This window comes from Heptranchias perlo, chromosome 10 (genome assembly GCF_035084215.1).
Source record: "Heptranchias perlo isolate sHepPer1 chromosome 10, sHepPer1.hap1, whole genome shotgun sequence".
In the NCBI taxonomy this organism is placed as follows: domain Eukaryota; kingdom Metazoa; phylum Chordata; class Chondrichthyes; order Hexanchiformes; family Hexanchidae; genus Heptranchias; species Heptranchias perlo.
Window position 1 is genome coordinate 62014391 of NC_090334.1, and position 18372 is coordinate 62032762.

At 39.6% G+C, this 18372-nt stretch overlaps 1 protein-coding gene and 1 long non-coding RNA gene across 2 annotated transcripts in view; one reads left to right on the top strand and one right to left on the bottom strand.

Annotated features, from left to right (window-relative positions):
• cpsf2 (cleavage and polyadenylation specific factor 2) overlaps positions 1-18372 on the top strand; it is a 41077-nt gene that overhangs the window by 19284 nt on the left and 3421 nt on the right. Inside the window, exons 10-14 of the mRNA XM_067991928.1 lie at positions 1451-1651; positions 7288-7440; positions 8452-8677; positions 10591-10899; positions 17661-17795. Of these exons, the coding sequence (XP_067848029.1) occupies positions 1451-1651; positions 7288-7440; positions 8452-8677; positions 10591-10899; positions 17661-17795 (1024 nt within the window). The remainder of the gene's footprint in view (positions 1-1450; positions 1652-7287; positions 7441-8451; positions 8678-10590; positions 10900-17660; positions 17796-18372) is intronic.
• The window catches only part of LOC137326638 (uncharacterized), a 41887-nt gene continuing 31516 nt past the window's right edge, over positions 8002-18372 (bottom strand). The window contains exon 3 of the long non-coding RNA XR_010964252.1: positions 8002-8138. This is a non-coding gene — a long non-coding RNA (uncharacterized lncRNA). The remainder of the gene's footprint in view (positions 8139-18372) is intronic.

Here is an 18372-nt window from a genome sequence, read left to right on the forward strand (position 1 = left end):
GAACCTTACCGAATGCCTGCTGGAAGTCCATATGAGCTACATCCATAGACATTCCCCTGTCTACTACTTTAGTTACTTCCTCAAAAAATTCAACTAGTTTCATTAGACATGACCTACCCTTTACAAATCCATGTTGGCTCTCTGTAATCAGCTCAAATTTCTCTAAGTGCTCTGTCACTCTGTCCTTAATTATAGATTCCAATAACTTCCCCACAACAGATATTAGACCAGGAGGTCTATCATTTTCTGGTTTCTGTCTCTCACCTTTCTTAAACAAGTGTACTCTGTCCAATACTGTGAGCAACTGCAAACTAAGATTCATAGTTTAAAAATGCTGATACTGTACTAGATACTGTACTTCTACTTCTGAATTTTGGAATGATAGTACTTTTTGAATCACCCTGACCAAATAATCCCCTTGTAAAGTTCTGTTTTAATATGGCTTATAATTGGTAGCCAGCTTTGACACAAAGATCATTTTACACCTTTAAAAGGGCATCATTGTCCCTGAAAAGTTGTTTGGCAAATTTTTGTCCTAGTAATTTGTAAACACGTGACCTGATTATATAATTCACATTAAAAAGTCCTTGATTAGCTTTCATGTATTAAGCATGACATGCCTTCTGGGCCCTTTCACTCCTCAAATGATGACAATTCCTCTTTAATAGTTTAAAAGTTTAATTGAATGTGACACTGAAAGTTACTCAGAAACTAATCATCAAACTTTGGATGTGTAATTACATTTATTACATACTTAAATTTCAAATTCTCTTGGTTACATGACTGAGCTTTGTGATACGAAGATCGAGTGTGAATGAGAAAAATCCACTTGCGTCATCAAATCGATTGCTTTCACAGACCCTATTATGGACGCTACCTCATTTAATCACTTCAGAGAAAGTTCTGCAAATTGCTCCCTGCTCCCCAAGTTGGCCAAGTAAAACTGCAATATCTATCCAATTACACCTCTATTATTAAAGTCCGGCCTTCCATTCATGATCTTCGCATGATTCTAAAAGTACAAAAACCATTTGTTATATCTAAAAAAAAATCGTGAGTAATAATCAGGATTCCAAAGGTAATGCACCAGTAGGTGATGCTGTCACCGTAATGTAACATTACATAACAATTTGAACACAATGGGGTGCTACCTAGCATTATAATTATTTTGTGTATTACCCAAAGTAAGAAATATTTTCAAACTATTCTTTATATAATACACAAGTTGAAGTTATTTAGTGCTAATTATTATAGACATATACACTGGCAGAGCTTTGATAGAAAGTAAGACGTTGCATAGGATGACTGCATAACGGAAATTCTTTAAATTTCAATGTTTGAACAAAATACCATTGTATCAGTGTAATGTTAGTTTGAGTTGCATTTGCTAGAGTACATTTCTTTGTTTGGAACTAAATTGATGGTGTCCTTGATTGTGTGTTCCTTGCAGGCGAGATGTTGACTCCAGCGATGAGAGTGATGTTGAAGAAGACCTGGACCAACCACTGACTGGAAAAACCAAACACGATCTCATGATGAAAAGTGAGAGCAGTCGTAAAGGAAGCTTCTTCAAACAGGCTAAAAAATCATATCCCATGTTCCCGGCTACTGAAGAGAGAGTGAAATGGGACGAATACGGAGAAATAATAAGGTAAATCAGACAGATCTAACCCTTAAAAGGGGCATTCTCTCCATAGAAAGCTTTTGGCAAACTTTTGTTCAAAGTCGGTAAACCATTTAATGTGTTTGCAAACAACCATGCATTGAGTCACAGTGCCTGAAAGCCACGGGTGGAATGTAATATTGAATTTTGAGAGTCAAAAACAACTTGTATTTATACAGAACCTTTAAAGTAGAGAAACATCTTGAGGTACTTTTTTGTTTATTCATTCTCGGGATGCGGACAGCAAGTTTCCTTCCCTCAAGGACCAGTTGGGTTTTTACGGCAATCCGGCAGCTTCGTGGTCACTTTTACTGATACCAGCTTTTTATTTCCAGATTTTTTTTTAACTGAATTCAAATTCTCAAACTGCCATGGTGGGATTTGAATTTATATTCTCTGGATTATTAATCCAAGGGTTTGGATTATTAATCAAGTAACATAACTACTACACCACCGTACCTGTGCTACTTTCATAAAGAAAGGAATGGATTGATAGGCATATATGCACTGCCTTGATGAGAGAATTAGGAGAGGTGACAAAAAGCTTGGTAGAGAGGTGGGTTTTGAGAAGGTTTTTAAAGGAACAGAGTGAGATAAAGATGATGGGATTTACGTAGGAAATTCCAGACTATAAAACTGAGACGGCTGAAGGCTCTGTCACCTGTGATGGAGCAGAGGAAGGTACAGGAGGCAGTTCTGTAGTTCAAGAATAATCTGCACTCTCAAAATCTCCACAGTGGACTGGAGGTCACAAGAAGAAACATAGTGCTTGAGACAAGTGACATAAGTTTATGCAAGTTAAGTGGTTTTGTTTGGGAACACAGGAAACAGTTTGTTGAGCACAGAAGAAGTTCCATCTTTTAAGGGGAAATTGGATAGATGTTTGAAGCAGATGAAGATTCAGGGAGAGAGAGCAGGTCAGTGGGATTAGTTTTAGATGCTCCAGCAAAGAACTGTCACGGACATGATGGACTGAATGGCTTCCTCCTGTGCTAAAAATTTCCAAGGTTTGCCAAACACTTTTACATTAAAAACAATGACTTTTAGATGATGAAATTGCTGTAGAAAAGGCTCTAGTATCTACCGTATAGTCATACAATACTTGCACCAATAAAATAACATACTTGTGCTGCAAACCTTTTTTATATATATATAACTGCTAGTATTGGCCTGTAGGATTTCCTTGCCAGGTTCTAGTTTTAGTTTTAGTGCTATGAAGCGTTATGTCACTTTTAACCACAAGATGGCACTACATCCCAGTTTGTTTCACAAAATAGCTCTTCATTCACAAATTTAGTGCTTTCAGCATCTTTTCATAAAGATTCTATTTGTGGAAGTTCTGTGAGTGCAGATTATTCCTGAACTACAGAAATATGGAAGCAGTATCCGGCTGCAGAGATTTTGCTGACTGCCAAAATTAAGCATTTAAATAGAGATGGACCTGCACCTTCATATATTCCTATTATTCACTAAGAACATAAGAAATAGGAGCAGGAGTAGGCCATACGACCCCTCGAGCCTGCTCTGCCATTCAGTAAGATTATGGCTGATCTTCTACCTTAACTCCACTTTCCTGCCTATTCCCATATCCCTTGACTTCCTTAGTATCCAAAAATCTATCTAACTCAGCCTTGAATATACTCAACAATTGAGCATTCACAGCCCTCTGGGGTAGAGAATTCCAAAGATTCACAACCCTCTGAGTGAAGAAATTTATCCTCACCTCAGTCCTAAATGGCTGACCCCTTATCTTGAGACTATGACCCCTAGTTCAAGATTCTCCAGCCAGGGGAAACAGCCTCTCAGGCTCTGTCAAGCCCTCTAAGAATGTTATATGTTTCATTGCGATCACCTCGCATTCTTCTAAACTCCATAGAATATAGGCCCATTCTCCTCATAGGACAACCCTCTCAACCCATGAAGCAATCTAGTGAACCTTTGTTGCACTGCCACTAAGGCTAGTATATCCTTCCTTAAGTAAGGAGTCCAAAACTCTACACACTACTCCAGGTGTGGTCTCACCAGAGTCCCATATAATTACAGCAAGACCTCCTTACTTTTATACTCCAACCCCCCTGCAATAAAGGTTAACATACCATTTGTCTTCCTAATTGCTTACTGTACCTGCATATTAACTTTCTGCAATTCGTGTACAAGGACACCCAAATCTCTCTTGACTACCAACATTTCTTAGTCTCTCACCTTTTAAAAAATATTCTGCTTTTCTGCTCTTCCTACGAATGTGAATAATTTCACATTTCCCCACATTATACTCCATCTGCCACCTTCTCGTCCACTCACTTAACCTGTCTATATCCCTTTGCAGATTCTTTGCGTCCTCCTCACAGTCGCTGGCCTCAAATTGGTACTTTGTGGAAATTTGAATAGTAATTTTAGTACTACCTTCCAACGTTGTATAATTTTTTACACTGTGACTGAAAACTTTTTTGTTCCCTGGTAACTCCAAATCTGGACACGTAAGTAGTTAGGAAGCATAAAGTCAATGAGCATACAGTGCTGGATCTCCCTCGTGATCTTGAGGGCAAATCTTCAGTGCAGTGTTGCCAGAAATCTGTGTAAAGATCGCAGCTGTATTAACTTGCTTTGCTTCCTTTTAATTTCAGACATGAGTGGGGAGCTTAGCTGGCATCATCCATTCATCTGTGTCATGTTTTGTGTTTTGGATGACATACTCCTTTCAAGTAAATCTGGCCTGAATAATGGTTTCCTGGGCTAGTGCACTAGCAACAACATGTCAAACATGAATGTGATAAAACATTAGGCTTTACAAATGCCATACATACAGACAGACAGCTTCAACCTTGGATTAGCTGCTTTGTTTGAGGACAACTTTCAAAAAATAAGACCTTGTCATGAATGTTCAAATGATCGGAGATACCTTGTGTATAATTATTCTTCCAGCATTACTTTAAATGCTGTGTACATGATCCATTAGCTCTTCGTGGACAGATCATCTATGCTGGGACATGGTGCTATTTATTTTTATCTGTTCGGTGTCTACAGGTCATTTCACCATTGATGTCCAGAATGAGCTACTTTGATTATGTCTTCATGTTAACGTTTGGGCAGTTTATTCTTACAGTCGTCTCCCTGAGATATCAGTCGTCAAAACCAAAAAATTAGGAATTATAACTGCAACCTCAAAAATGTATCCTGATTTTATACCTTTTCCTTTCTCCCTCCCATATTACATTACTGATCCTATGTGCTTTTCAGCTGTTCTATATATTTCTTGAAACATGTTCAATTACAGCAGGAAACTCTTAACAAGCAAAATGAAACTCTTCTCCCTAAATATATTCAAGATATTCAGCTTTATGTTGCAAAATTTGAACTTTTCTTTCTTGCACTCAGCAACAGAAAATTGACAGTGTAGCAAGTGCACACAGCTTGAAATCCCTTCAGCACTCATGGCTGTCCTGAATGCCCTTAACGTTCTGTTTCAGCAACGTTATGGGTCTACAGTTTTTTCAAGAAAAGCTCTATAAATATACTTCATGGAAAGCAAACTGTTCTATTATATGCTGAAGAATGCAAAATTTCATCAGTAGAGTTATGGTTTGTGTATTTTTTTTTAAACAAGCAGAATTTGGCTGGCTTCCACCTTATCCTTGAGTGTTTACCTTTATACTATCACAGAAGCTGGGTGCAGAAACATGATGCTTCAGCACTCGGTCTCATCTCCCTGCTTTGCCATTATCTCCCTCCCCTCGTATTGCTCCTCTCAAAGCAATGGTCTTTATAGGGCTACTAGTAGCTAAGGTCAAGTGCGACTTTCAGTCTAGCCAAAGAAATGGCATAAGGAGGTGGGGGGGGGGGGTGCGGTTGGGGTGGAGTGCTATAATTTAGAGGCCAGCTGTTGGGCGATGGAATGTTTTATATTTTTTAAATTGATAAGCATTTTAAAATTAAATGAATGGGTTGGACAGACTAACGTAATTCTCTCATCTACTAAATTTGTTGAAAAGCCAGTAGTTCTAGATACGTGAGGCACTGAACCTTACTAGCAAGTTGTACTCTGTATTTGGCAGATAGGTGGTGTGGGTTTTTTTCATTGGGTGAAACAACTAATGTCAAGTTTTCTTACATGAGAAACGTGCTGTTTCTGCTATAGTTTTATAAATTTCTGTAAGGTGACTTGGCTCCTTTATCATCTATATCATTATAGTATTTGTATTGTAAAGTTCATTTAATCATTGCGATTGAGACCAACCGTTCAGCTGCCTCTGCCGCATCCCCCTTTCCCCTTACCTACCAAGCTATGCTTCCCCAAGTTTCCCCCCTGCCCTCAGCATGAATATGTGCCTTTCTCTAGTTTCTTTTCTGATCATGCTCTCTTCGAATTCATCTTGTCCATGAGACCCACTCTTGCTCTCTTGACCCATTCTGACTAAATTGCTGACCATTGAACTTCCCTTTCTGGCCCCAGTGCTAGCTGACAATGTAAATCATTCCCTTTCCTCGGGTACAGTTCCCTCTCTTTCAAAACTGCCATTATCACCCCTACTCAAAATCCCATCCTTGACCCCTTTTGTCCTTGCAAATTACAGTCCCATCTCCAATCTCCGTTTCCTCTCCAAAGTCCTTGAACACATTGCCTCCCGAACCTGCACCCATCTTCCCCGCAACTCCATGTTTGAAACTCTCCAATCAGGTTTACGCTCCTGCCATAGCACTGAAATGACCTTAATAAAAGTCACAAATTATACATCCTCTGGTCATGGTGAACTATCTCTCCTCCTTCTCGACCTGTGTGCAGCCTTTGACACGGCCAACCACACCAGCCTCCTCCAACCTCTTTGACCAAGATTTTAGTTAGCCTTCCTAATAGCTCCTTTGTCTCTGTGTCCATTTTTATCTAATTATGCTTCTGTGAAGTGCCATGGGATTTTTTTCTACATTAAAGGTGCTATATAAATGCAAGTTGTTGTTGGCTGGTTTCAGAGCTGCTTTGTAAAAAGCTTACTTGGCTAAATACATTGTGTGGCGTAGGGAGACCTAAAAAAAGTGGAAAAGGGGAGAACACATTTTAAGACAACTGAGCTTTGGCCCTTTATTTCTCTTTTATGTGGTGATCTTTTACACATGGAGCAATAAAGCTGTTTAATGCCTCTCTGGATTGACCGGAGAATGAAAACTCCTGCTTGAAAAGCATTTTGAAGAAATGGTAGCCTCTTGGGATCTGAACAAATATTGGTTTTGTCCAATGTCGTTGAATGCTTGAACTTCATTGAAAATGGAGTTGCGGGGAAGATGGGTGCAGGTTTGGGAGGCAACGTGTTCAAGGACTTGGAGAGGAAATGGAGATTGGAGTTGGGACTGTAATTTTCAAGGACAAGAGGGGTCAAGGATGGGATTTTGAGTAGGTGATAACGGCAGTTTTGAAAGAGAGGGGACCGTACCTGAGGAAAGGGAACGATTTATTGAAATTTGGCAAATTTCTCATTGTTTATAGACAACTGACTTCTCGTCCCCTGTAGAAACTTTTAAAAAAATGGAATTTTGACATTCTGTTTGGTACATGTATAAGCAGATGTGAAATCCAAAATTGAGCTTCTTTCTGTGCTTCCTCATTGGTGTTTATTGATGCTGTTTTATTTCAGAGCTGAGGATTTCTTGGTTCCTGAACTTCAGGCAGCAGAAGAAGAAAAGAGTAAACTTGATTCTGGGCTGAGTAATGGTGAGGAGCCCATGGATCAGGATCTGTCTGATGTTCCTACAAAGTGTGTCTCAACATCAGAAACCATAGAAATCAGGTTAGTAAGATCATGTCCTAATGTTTGAAAGTGGTATACAGAAAAGCTGCTTATTTTTCTTCCATTACAGTACTATAAAAAAAATATGTACTAATTTTCAATTTTAAGTGATCTTCAGGAAAAGAGAGTGTAGGTGTGAGGTGGCAGTAGTATTTGCAATTACAGTTTGGGCCTCCACACTCTGCAGGGAGCCACTGAGTCAACAGCTCTATAGCAAGCAAAGCCGACTGGTATCTTTGAAGGCTGGCTGAGTACAAAGCAGCTCGTTGATGGGCTGTTAATTGTGCACCTCCCTGCTGATTGTCCGTCTTTGTCGTGCAGGCAAAATGAACTAAAATTGTACATACTTTTGCCATGTAGGGTTTTTTTATTCCATTATTTTCAGTCTTGCTTTCAGAGTTGGAAATGCTTTACATTCAGAGTACTTCCTCTACACTCAACATTTTTCAAACATTTTGAAATAGGGTGCATTACGATGGTATAACAATACATCAGAGAACTGTATGCTATTTCTTGACCATGCTGCAAAAGTGGGGAATGAGATTCATAGTTTACCTGTAGATGGTATATTTTGAAGGAAAACCTTTGTCTTGTAAGTTGATGAATACATATTTCTGAATTGTCCGTGTGTCATCAATTAGGGTTGCCTGCCATATAAAGGATGAGCTTTGCCTGTTCTTATCCGGCCAGCCGGAAGCCTTGAGGAAGATTGAAAATGTTTACAAAGTAAAACGTGCATGCAGAGAGGGCAGTGCATAAATGGGTGGGCAGCCTGTTGCTCTGTTCCTGACCTCTGCCTGGAAGACATCCGAGAGTGTTTTTCTTCCCTTAACAAAGCCCTCTCCTGCACTCAGCAGCACATAACACATAGTCTGACCAAAGTATCTGAGGTGTTCTGGGACAGAATTTATGTCTCACTGCAAATGTTCGATACCATCAGTGGTATACACTTGTAATTTGATTCAAGCCTAAGATGAAATGTTCATCAAGTAAATTGCCTTTTTCTTACAGAGCTAGAGTGACATATATTGATTATGAAGGTCGCTCAGATGGTGACTCTATTAAAAAAATTATTAATCAGATGAAACCGCGGCAGTTGATTATTGTTCACGGACCCCCAGAGTCCAGCCAAGATCTTGCTGAATCTTGCAAAGGATTTGGTGGAAAGGACATTAAAGTTTACACACCAAAGCTTCAAGAAACAATAGATGCTACTAGTGAGACTCATATCTACCAGGTAATACAACTTGAAGAGTAATATAGTACGTGGATATTCGTTGGGGATAATAATTGCTTGTTACTCACGTTTCTGCCTTTAACCTAATTTCAAATGATATTGTAGGCTGAATAATAACTTTTAAGTGTCAATTTAGCTTGGTTGGTAGCAATTTTGAGTCAGTAGGTTGTGGGTTCAATCCCTATTCCAGGACTTCAGTGCATAATCTAGGCTGACACTACATGGCAGAACTGAATGAGTGCTGCATTGCTAAAGGTGCTGTCTTTCAGATGACATGTTAAACCAAGGTCCTGTTTGCCTGTTTAGGTGGGATTGAAAGATCCCATGGTGTTACTCAAAGAAGAGCGGGGAGTTCTCCAGGTGTCCTGGCCAATATTTTTCTCTCGACCAACACCACCAAAAATAGCTTAATTAGTCATTCATTTATTTACTGTTTGTGGGACCTTGTGTGTGAATTGGCTGCCACACTTGCCTACATAACAACAGTGGCTACACTTTAAAAAGTAAGTTCTTTGGCTATGAAGTGCCTTGGAACATTCCGAGAATGTCAAAGGGGCTAAATAAACACAAGTTTGTTTTTTCATAAATATTTTTTAAAAATTAGGAGTAACAATACAATTTCTTGAGTTCTGCTGTAGTTTCCCAAAAGCCAGAACTATAATGCGCCACAACTTTTTCAGCATACAGCTGCTTAAAACATTGGATCCAAAGTAAGTAATCCTGAGTGGTTGATTGTATCTTCATTCTTTTCGAAAGATAACTTGTATATAAGATTCTGTAATGAGATAGGAGTTAGAAGAGATAGGAGCTATGAAGAGAGACTGGGAAGATTGGGTTTGTTTTCCTTGGAGCAGAGGAGGCTGAGGGGGGACATGATTGAGGTATACAAAATTATGAGGGGCACAGATAGGATGGATACTAAGGAGCTTTTTCCCTTCGTTGAGGGTTCTATAACAAGGGGGCATAGATTCAAGGTAAAAGGCGGGAGGTTTAGAGGGGATTTGAGAAAGAACTTTTTCACCCAGAGGGTGGTTGGAGTCTGGAACTCACTGCCTGAAAGGGTTGTGGAGGCAGGAACCCTCACAACATTCAAGAAGCATTTGGATGAGCACTTGAAATGCCATTGCATACAAGGCTATGGACCAAATGCTGGAATATGGGATTAGAGTAGACAGGGCTTGACGGCCGGCGCGGACACGATGGGCCGAAGGGCCTCTATCCGTGCTGTATAACTCTATGACTCTATGAGGAGTCACTACTAATTTGCAGTTTCAAACAGCAACACATCTGCCCTGAGTGAACAGGGTTTATGAATTTAACATCCTGTTATCGCAGCAGCCCCAATTCTTTGGAAGTCTGCCGGAAGCCCTACATATTTCTACAGATTGATTTTCTGTGAAGCCAAAGTTTGATATTTTCCAAAGCAAATTAATGCAGTTATAGCAACACAAATAATAAGGTGCTTAGCGGCTGAGGAAATTAAATCCTTCAGGGAGATGGCACTGCAATCAGATTTATTCAAAGATTAAAGTTGTGCTAAAGTGAAGGAAACAATAACCATAGCCGAAAGTATAAAATAAACAGAGAAACCACTGAATTATTGCTCAGTACTTTGTTATATTATAAAATCTTTGTTTTAAATTCTGATCAATGAGAAAAGCATTCCAAAATACATTGGAAATAAATTCTAAAAGAACTTCAGTAAAACAATTTTGAAAACTTACATGTTTCTGATTAATTTAAATTCCAGTAATATATTTCGATCGTGTTTTAAAAAATGTTGAATACATATTTAGTTTGTAGATTTTATATTGTGTATCAAAATATTATAGTTTCCTGTACCTAGTTGCTTATTGCTAAACAGCTCTATTTATCTTTGAATTCCCTAACGGTTGCATATTTCATTCTCACAGGTTAGACTAAAGGATTCTTTAGTCAGTTCTCTTCAGTTCTGTAAAGCAAAGGATGCAGAGTTAGCCTGGATAGATGGTGTCTTGGACATGAGGGTGTCAAAGGTAGATACTGGGGTCATTCTGGAAGAGGGGGAGTTAAGAGAAGATGAAGAAGGGGAAATGCAGGTTGATGCTCCCTCGTCCACACATAGCTCTGACCAAGTTGCAGCTCAGCAAAAAACCATCAAGAGTCTCTTCGATGATGATGAAAAAGAGACCAATGAAGACCTTGATGTAATTCCTACGCTGGAACCATTGTCACCGAATGAGGTATGGAAATAATATTGAAAAAGATTTATTTCCCTGCAGATCAGGCCATAACCAAGGTTTTCATAGAATGGTTACAGCACAGAAGGAGGCCATTCGGCCCACAGAGCCTGTGCCGGCTCTTTGCAAGAGCAATCCAGTTAGTCCCATTCCCCTGCTCTTTCCCCATAGCCCTGCAAATTTTTTCCCTTCAAGTATTTATCCAATTCCTTTTTGAAAGCCACAATTGAATCTGCTTACACCACCCCTTCAGGCAGCGCATTCCAGATCAAAACCACTCGCTGTGTAAAAAAAAGTTTTTCCTCATGTCGCCTTTGGTTCTTTTGCCAATCACCTTAAATCTGTGACCTCTGGTTCTCGACCCTTCTGCCAATGGAAACAGTTTCTCTTTATTTACCTTATCTCGACCCTTCATGATTTTGAACAATTGTATCAAATCCCCTCTCAACTTTCTCTGCTCTAAGGAGGACAGCCCCAGCTTCCTCAGTCTATCCACATAACTGAAGTCCCTCATCCCTGGAATCATTCTAGTAAATCTTTTCTGCACCCTCTCTAAGGCCTTCACATCCTTCCTAAAGTGCGATGCCCAGAATTGGACACAATGCTCCAGTTGTGGCCGAAGCAGTGTTTTATAAAGGTTCAACAGAACTTCCTTGCTTTTGTACTCTATACCTCTATTTATAAAGCCCAGGATCCCGTATGCTTTTGTAACCGCTTTCTCAACCTGTCCTGCCACCTTCAAAGATTTGTGCACATATACCCCAGGTCTCTCTTTTCCTGCACCCCCTTTAAAATTGTACCATTTAATTTATATTGCCTCTCCTCATTCTTCCTGTCAAAATGTATCACTTTGCACTTCTTTGTGTTAAATTTCATCTGCCATGTGTCTGCCCATTCCTCCAGCCTGTCTATGTCCTCTTGAAGTCTATCACTATCCTCCTCACTGTTTACTACAATTCCAAGTTTTGTGTCATCTGCAAATTTTGAAATTGCCCAGTACATCCAAGTCCAAGTCATTAATATATATCAAAAAAAGTAGTGTCCCTAGTATCGATCCCTAGGGAACATCACTGTATACCTTCCTCCAGTCCAAAAAACAAACGTTTACCACTACTCTCTGTTTCCTGTCACTTAGCCAATTTCGTATCCATGCTGCCACTGCCCTTTTTATTTCATGGGCTTCAATTTTGTTGACAAGCCTATTATGTCGCTCTTTATCAAATGTCTTTTCAAAGTCCATAAACACAACATCAACCACATTACCCTCATCAATCCTTTCTGTTACTTCATCAAAATATTCAATCAAGTTAGTTAACCACAATTTGCCTTTAACAAATCCGTGCTGGCTTTCCTTTATTAATTCACACTTGTCCAAGTGACTATTAATTTTGTCCCCAATTATCGTTTTTAAAAGCTTCCCCATCACCGAGATTAAACTGACTGGCCTGTAATTGCTAGGTTTATCCTTACACCCTTTTTTGAATAAGGGTGTAACATTTGCATTTCTCCAGTCCTCTGGTACCATCCCCATATCTAAGAAGGAAGATTATGGCCAGCACCTCTGCAATTTCCCTCCTTCCCTCAGCAACCTAGGATGCATCCAATCCGGACCGGGTGACTTATCTACTTTAAGTGGAGCCAGCCTTTCTAGTGCCTCCTCTTTATCAATTTTTAGCCCATTCAGTATCTCAACTACCTCCTCTTTTACTGTGACTTTGGCAGCATCTTCTTCCTTGGTAAAGACAAATGCAAAGTACTCATTTAGTACCTTAGCCATGCCCTCTGCCTCCATGTGTAGACCTTTCTGGTCCCGAATCGTCCCCACCCCTCCTCTTACTACCCGTTTACTATTTATATGCCTATAGAAGACTTTTGGATTCCCTTTTATGTTAGCCGCCAGTCTAGTCTCATACTCTCTTTGCCCCTTTTATTTCCTTTTTCACTTCTCTGTACTTTCTATATTCAGCCTGGTTCCCACTTGTATTATCAACTTGAAATCTGTCATATGCCCCCTTTTTTGCTTCATTTTACTCTCTATCTCTTTCATCATCCAGGGAGATTTGGATTTGGTTGCCCTACCTTTTCCCCTTGTGGGAATATACTAAACCGTACTCGAACCATCTCCACTTTAAAGGCTGCCTATTGTTCGATTACAGTTTGCCTGCCGGTCTTTGATTCCAATTCACCCTGGCCAGATCCGTTCTCAACCCACTGAAATTGGCCCTCCTCCATTTAAGTATTTTTACTCTAGATCGCTCCTTGTCCTCTTCCATAACTAATCTAAACCTTATGATACTATGATCACTGTTCCTTAAATATTCGCTCATTGACACTTGCTCCACTTGACCCACCTCATTCCCCAGAACCAGATCCAGCAATGTCTCCTTCCTCGTTGGGTTGGAAACATACTGATCGAGAAAGTTCTCCTGAACACACTTCAGAAATTCCTCCCCCTCTTTGCCCTTTACCCTATTGCTATCCTAGTCTATATTAGGATAGTTGAAGTCCCCCATTATCACTGCTCTATAGTTCTTGCACCTCTCTGTAATTTCAAAGGTTAATTTGTCTTTGCAAATAATGGGAATTATTGAAGTCTTATAATGTTAATGAGTCTTTGTGGTTAAAAACAAGTATTAATGTTTTTTTATATAAGCATTGTATACGGACATTTAAGTGACACAGTCGTTCCTTTATTCATCCAGCTTCTATTTTAAGATAAATGTTGCATTATTGTTATTCTGGATTGCAAGCTATGTTCTTGCTTCCTCTTGTGCAGACTGTAATAGTACCTACCAGTCAACACAAGTCTGGGAACAAGTACATGACAGAAAGAATAATAGGGCTGAAGAAGTATAACTTATTTTAAATTAGCCAAATTTATCTCCTCAGTATACACATCTATAGGTTTTTAAACTTTGGAAATCACAGATTTCATTATAGGCCAAATTTAGGTTTTTCACACTTGACCGTTACAAGTACCAATTGATACCAATAAGCTAGGAATTGAAATATTCGGGGATTTCATATATAGATAAAAATACCTGAAGTGGAAAAAAATATGATTTGGCAATGCACTTCAGTTGCCTGACTTGACAGAGAATGACTTGTGTATTTAAAATTAAATGTCAAGACATGTGTTACTTTTAGAAAGACTTTGATGTCAAGAACATTTTGTTAATGGCTTATCTGTGTTTTTTCCCCTCTTTAGCGTGTAATTGAGTTGAGTCACTAGGCACAATAAATTAAAGCTTGTAAACAGAGTCTGTGAAATTTGATAGTTGATGGTGTGACTGAAACCTAAATTTAATTAAAATTTACAAGTCTAATTATTATTCAGCCTTTGCCCTTGCCTGAAACTATGGAAAAAAAACTCCTGATGAAGTCAAAGTATTAGTCTGGTTTTTATCATCCTTCTCTTCAAACCATGTCGTGTACAGCAATTATTCCTTACTTGTATTTAATTTGTGTTTCAATTAAGTACTTAATATATTTTGGTACCAGTTTACTTTAACTGTAAAACTCCAACAAACTAATTTATTGATATACGGAAAGACTCCTTTTAATAATAAAAAGTATGCAACTTAGTATGACCCGTTCTCAAAAATAAAACATCATGTTCCTTGTGTTGGAGTCAGTAAATGATAGGACCTGATTCTATGAAAGTGCTTTGGTGTTGGTTCCAACCGCTGTTGTGAAATATACTTTGTTTCTAAATTGTTGGATTCAGTGTTTTATTTTCATATTCCCTGAGAATCAAAGAATGATTTCTAAATTTCTTAATCATTTTTAAAAGTAAATATCCAAAGATGGTTAGTGACTATATAAGGATGCATTTTTTAAATAATTCAGGGTTATTAATAACTGCCTGTCTTGCCATCGGGACCAACAATATAGCTGGGGCTAGTAGAGTTGTAATCATTCATACTTCTTCCAAAAAAAAAGGGGAGAATTACTAGAATGGTTTTATAAATTTTATAGTTTTTTTTATTCGATATTCTCCCAGGTCAGTGTTGCCGTTCGCCCATGTAAATGGACCCCATGTCCTATATGATCCAATGTGCACATTTACTGTTGAATATTTAGTTAAACGATAGCTTAACTTTGGGGCTGTAACATAGAGCCATTGTCGAGTGTACTGGATACTATGATTTAGCAGGTGCAGCCATGTACATTTCCTACCTTTATGGAAGGTGAACTGAATAGTACTCCAGTAAAATGAGGCACTGTTGTAAACCAACAAACTGATTTATTCTACATAAAATACATGAATGAACCGAAATCAGTTTTCGCAGTGAGATTTGTCTATTTCCTATTGCTGCTCGCACCATTTAAAAATGATAAAAGTGCAACTCAACTACTGTTCTAGGTGGAAACTCACTTTCAAGCGAGCTATTTCTAAGTTAACTGGGTGTGTTTTCCTCTGTTAATGGCTGTATTTATAGGCTGTAAAGACTATTTTAACCCAGCCAATCAGCCTTCTCCCAAACATCAGCAAAGTGATGGAAGAAGTAATAATAATGCAACAATAATCAAGCAACACTTGTCACCAGTATCTTCTTGCCGATGCTCAGTTCTGATTCTGCTGGAACATTCTGGCTCCTGACATTGTCACAGCCTTGATCCAGACATGGACGGAAAAGCTGAATGCTGGGGGAGAACTGAGAGTAACTACACTCAACATTGAGGCAACTCTCGACTGCCTATGGTACCAAGGAACCCCAGCAAAACTGAGGCCACTGGGAAACTCTGCAGTGGCTGGAGTCATACCTGACACACAGGAAGATCGTTGTGGTTGTTAAAAGCTAATCATTGCGGCCTCAGGGCATCGCTGTGATAGTTCCTCGGCAGCATCTTTGGCATAACCATATTCAGCTGCATCATCAATGAACTTCTCTGTGCCACAACGTCAAGTGGGGCTGTTTTCTGATGAATCTACTGTGTTCAACTCCATCCACAACTACTCTGATAATGGAACAGCCATGCTAGCTACAGCAGGATCTGACAAGTCCTGGTAATATTCGCGCCACATAAATGGCATGCAATGACCGTCTTCAACAAGAAAAGGCCCAACCACCTCCCTGGCCTTCGATGCCACGCACCATCCTGGAGCTTACCAGGGACCAGAAGTTTAACTGGATCAACCAAATCAACGCAGTGGCTATAGAGCTCAAGTCAAAGATGTGATGGAATACTGACTACTTACCTAGATGGGTGCAGCCTCAACAACACTCAAGCTCAACATCATCTAGGACAAAGCAGTCTGTTTGATCAGCCCCGTATCACCGAACTCATTATCAACCATGTCCACCGTCAGAGCACTGTGGCTAGTATGTACTATCTACAGAATGTATTGCAGCAATTTGCAAAGCTTACTTCAACAGCAACTCCCAGCCTCGTCACCTCTACCACGTAGAAGGAAAAAAGCATCAATGCCATGAGAACACCATCACCTGCAAATTCCCTTCCAAGTCACACACTATCCTAACTTGGACACATGCCACTGCCATTCATTGTCACTGGGTCAAAATCTTTGATTTCCCTACTTAATGTCATAGTGGGTGCAGCGTCACAATAAGGACTGTCCATTACTATTACCTCAGGGCAGCTAAGGATGGACAATAAATGCGGTCCTGCCTGCTATGCCCACATCCCGAGAATAAATATAAAAAATAAAGAAGTGACTAGAATTGCTTAGAATTCACCCCATTGTCCCAAAGTTAAAGTAACTGATCCTCTGAAATAAAAATAAAATGTTGGAAACACTCAGCGATCAGACAGCATCTGCGGAGAGAGAGAAACATAGGGTTAACATTTCAGGTCGATGATCTTTTGTCAGAACTCCTGACCGGCCTGCCTGGTGTTTCACTCGGGAAGCATTCTATCGCCATGATGTGACCAGTTAGCGAATGATTTCCCATTGTTTCTTTGTTAACATTCCAAGCTGCTCTAGCTCCATGTCTGCTGGTTACTGTTACACAGCAATATGCTGCATTTAATATGTAAGAAATATTATAAATTGGCAAAATCTGCTCCGGTAATGCCAGTAAAACACACAATGCCACAGTGGTCAGTAATATAACTGTCAAGAAGTAGGATTTCTATCTATAGGAACACTATGTGTGCTCCATATCATTCAACTACAGATTTAATTTGAACAAACTATTGTTTCCCGGCATCTGTCCTGGAGATATGTGTGCTTTCCAAATTATTTCTGTCGTTGCCCTTTAAACCATCAATCACGTTTGCTGTGCTAATTTTTTTTTTATTTGTTCATGGGATGTGGGCATCGCTGGCGAGGCCAGCATTTATTGCCCATCCCTAATTGCCCTTGAGAAGGTGGTGGTGAGCCGCCTTCTTGAACCGCTGCAGTCCGTGTGGTGAAGGTTCTCCCACAGTGCTGTTAGGAAGGGAGTTCCAGGATTTTGACCCAGCGACGATGAAGGAACAGCGATATATTTCCAAGTCGGGATGGTGTGTGACTTGGAGGGGAACGTGCAGGTGGTGTTGTTTCCATGTGCCTGCTGCACTTGTCCTTCTAGGTGGTAGAGGTCGCGGGTTTGGGATGTGCTGTCGAAGAAGCCTTGGCGAGTTGCTGCAGTGCATCCTGTGGATGGTACACACTGCAGCCGCTGCACGCCAGTGGTGAAGGGAGTCAATGTTTAGGGTGGTGGATGAAGTTCTCATTTATCGAGTAGGATAATCATAAAAATGCAAAACTGCACTTAGTGTTTAATAATTGAATTTTTAATGCTTTCATTTTTTAGGTTCCTGGCCATCAAGCAGTCTTCATTAATGAACCACGGTTATCCGATTTTAAACAAGTTCTTTTGCGGGAAGGTATTCAGGCAGAGTTTGTTGGAGGTGTGCTGGTCTGCAACAATTTGGTGGCTGTTCGAAGAGTAAGTATTTTAGTTAGAGGTGGTGCGTTACTGCGTCTGGACATACAACAGAAGCAAGATTTAATTAATAATACACGTTCCTATATTTGAGTTGAAAATTATTTCCCTTTGCTTATCAAAATCTGAGCAAAGTCAGGAAGACAACTCCCGGGTTTATCTTTGTGGTACCATTGTTGAACAAAATGAGTTACAAGCAAAAAAAATCATTTAAGCACTTTTTTTTGGTCATATATTTCCTTTGTTGGAGAATGTAAAAGCCCATTGTCGCAGTCAGTTGTGCAGCAAGATTAGCATTTTTGTCTATTAAGGTGATGTTACTATCTGTTCCTGCAGTTTCTTGCGTCTCAGGTAAAAAAATATTTAAGAAAGAACTTGCATTTATATTGCGCCTTTCACGACCTCAGGATGTCCCAAAGTGCTTTACAGCCAATTTAGTATTTTTGAAGTGTAGCCACTGTCGTAATGTAGGAAACGTGGCAGCCAATTTGCGCACAGCAAGGTCCCACAAATAGCAATGAGGTAACGACCAGATCATCTGTTTAGAAGGCATGCTGCTTTTAAATGATAAACAAAACAA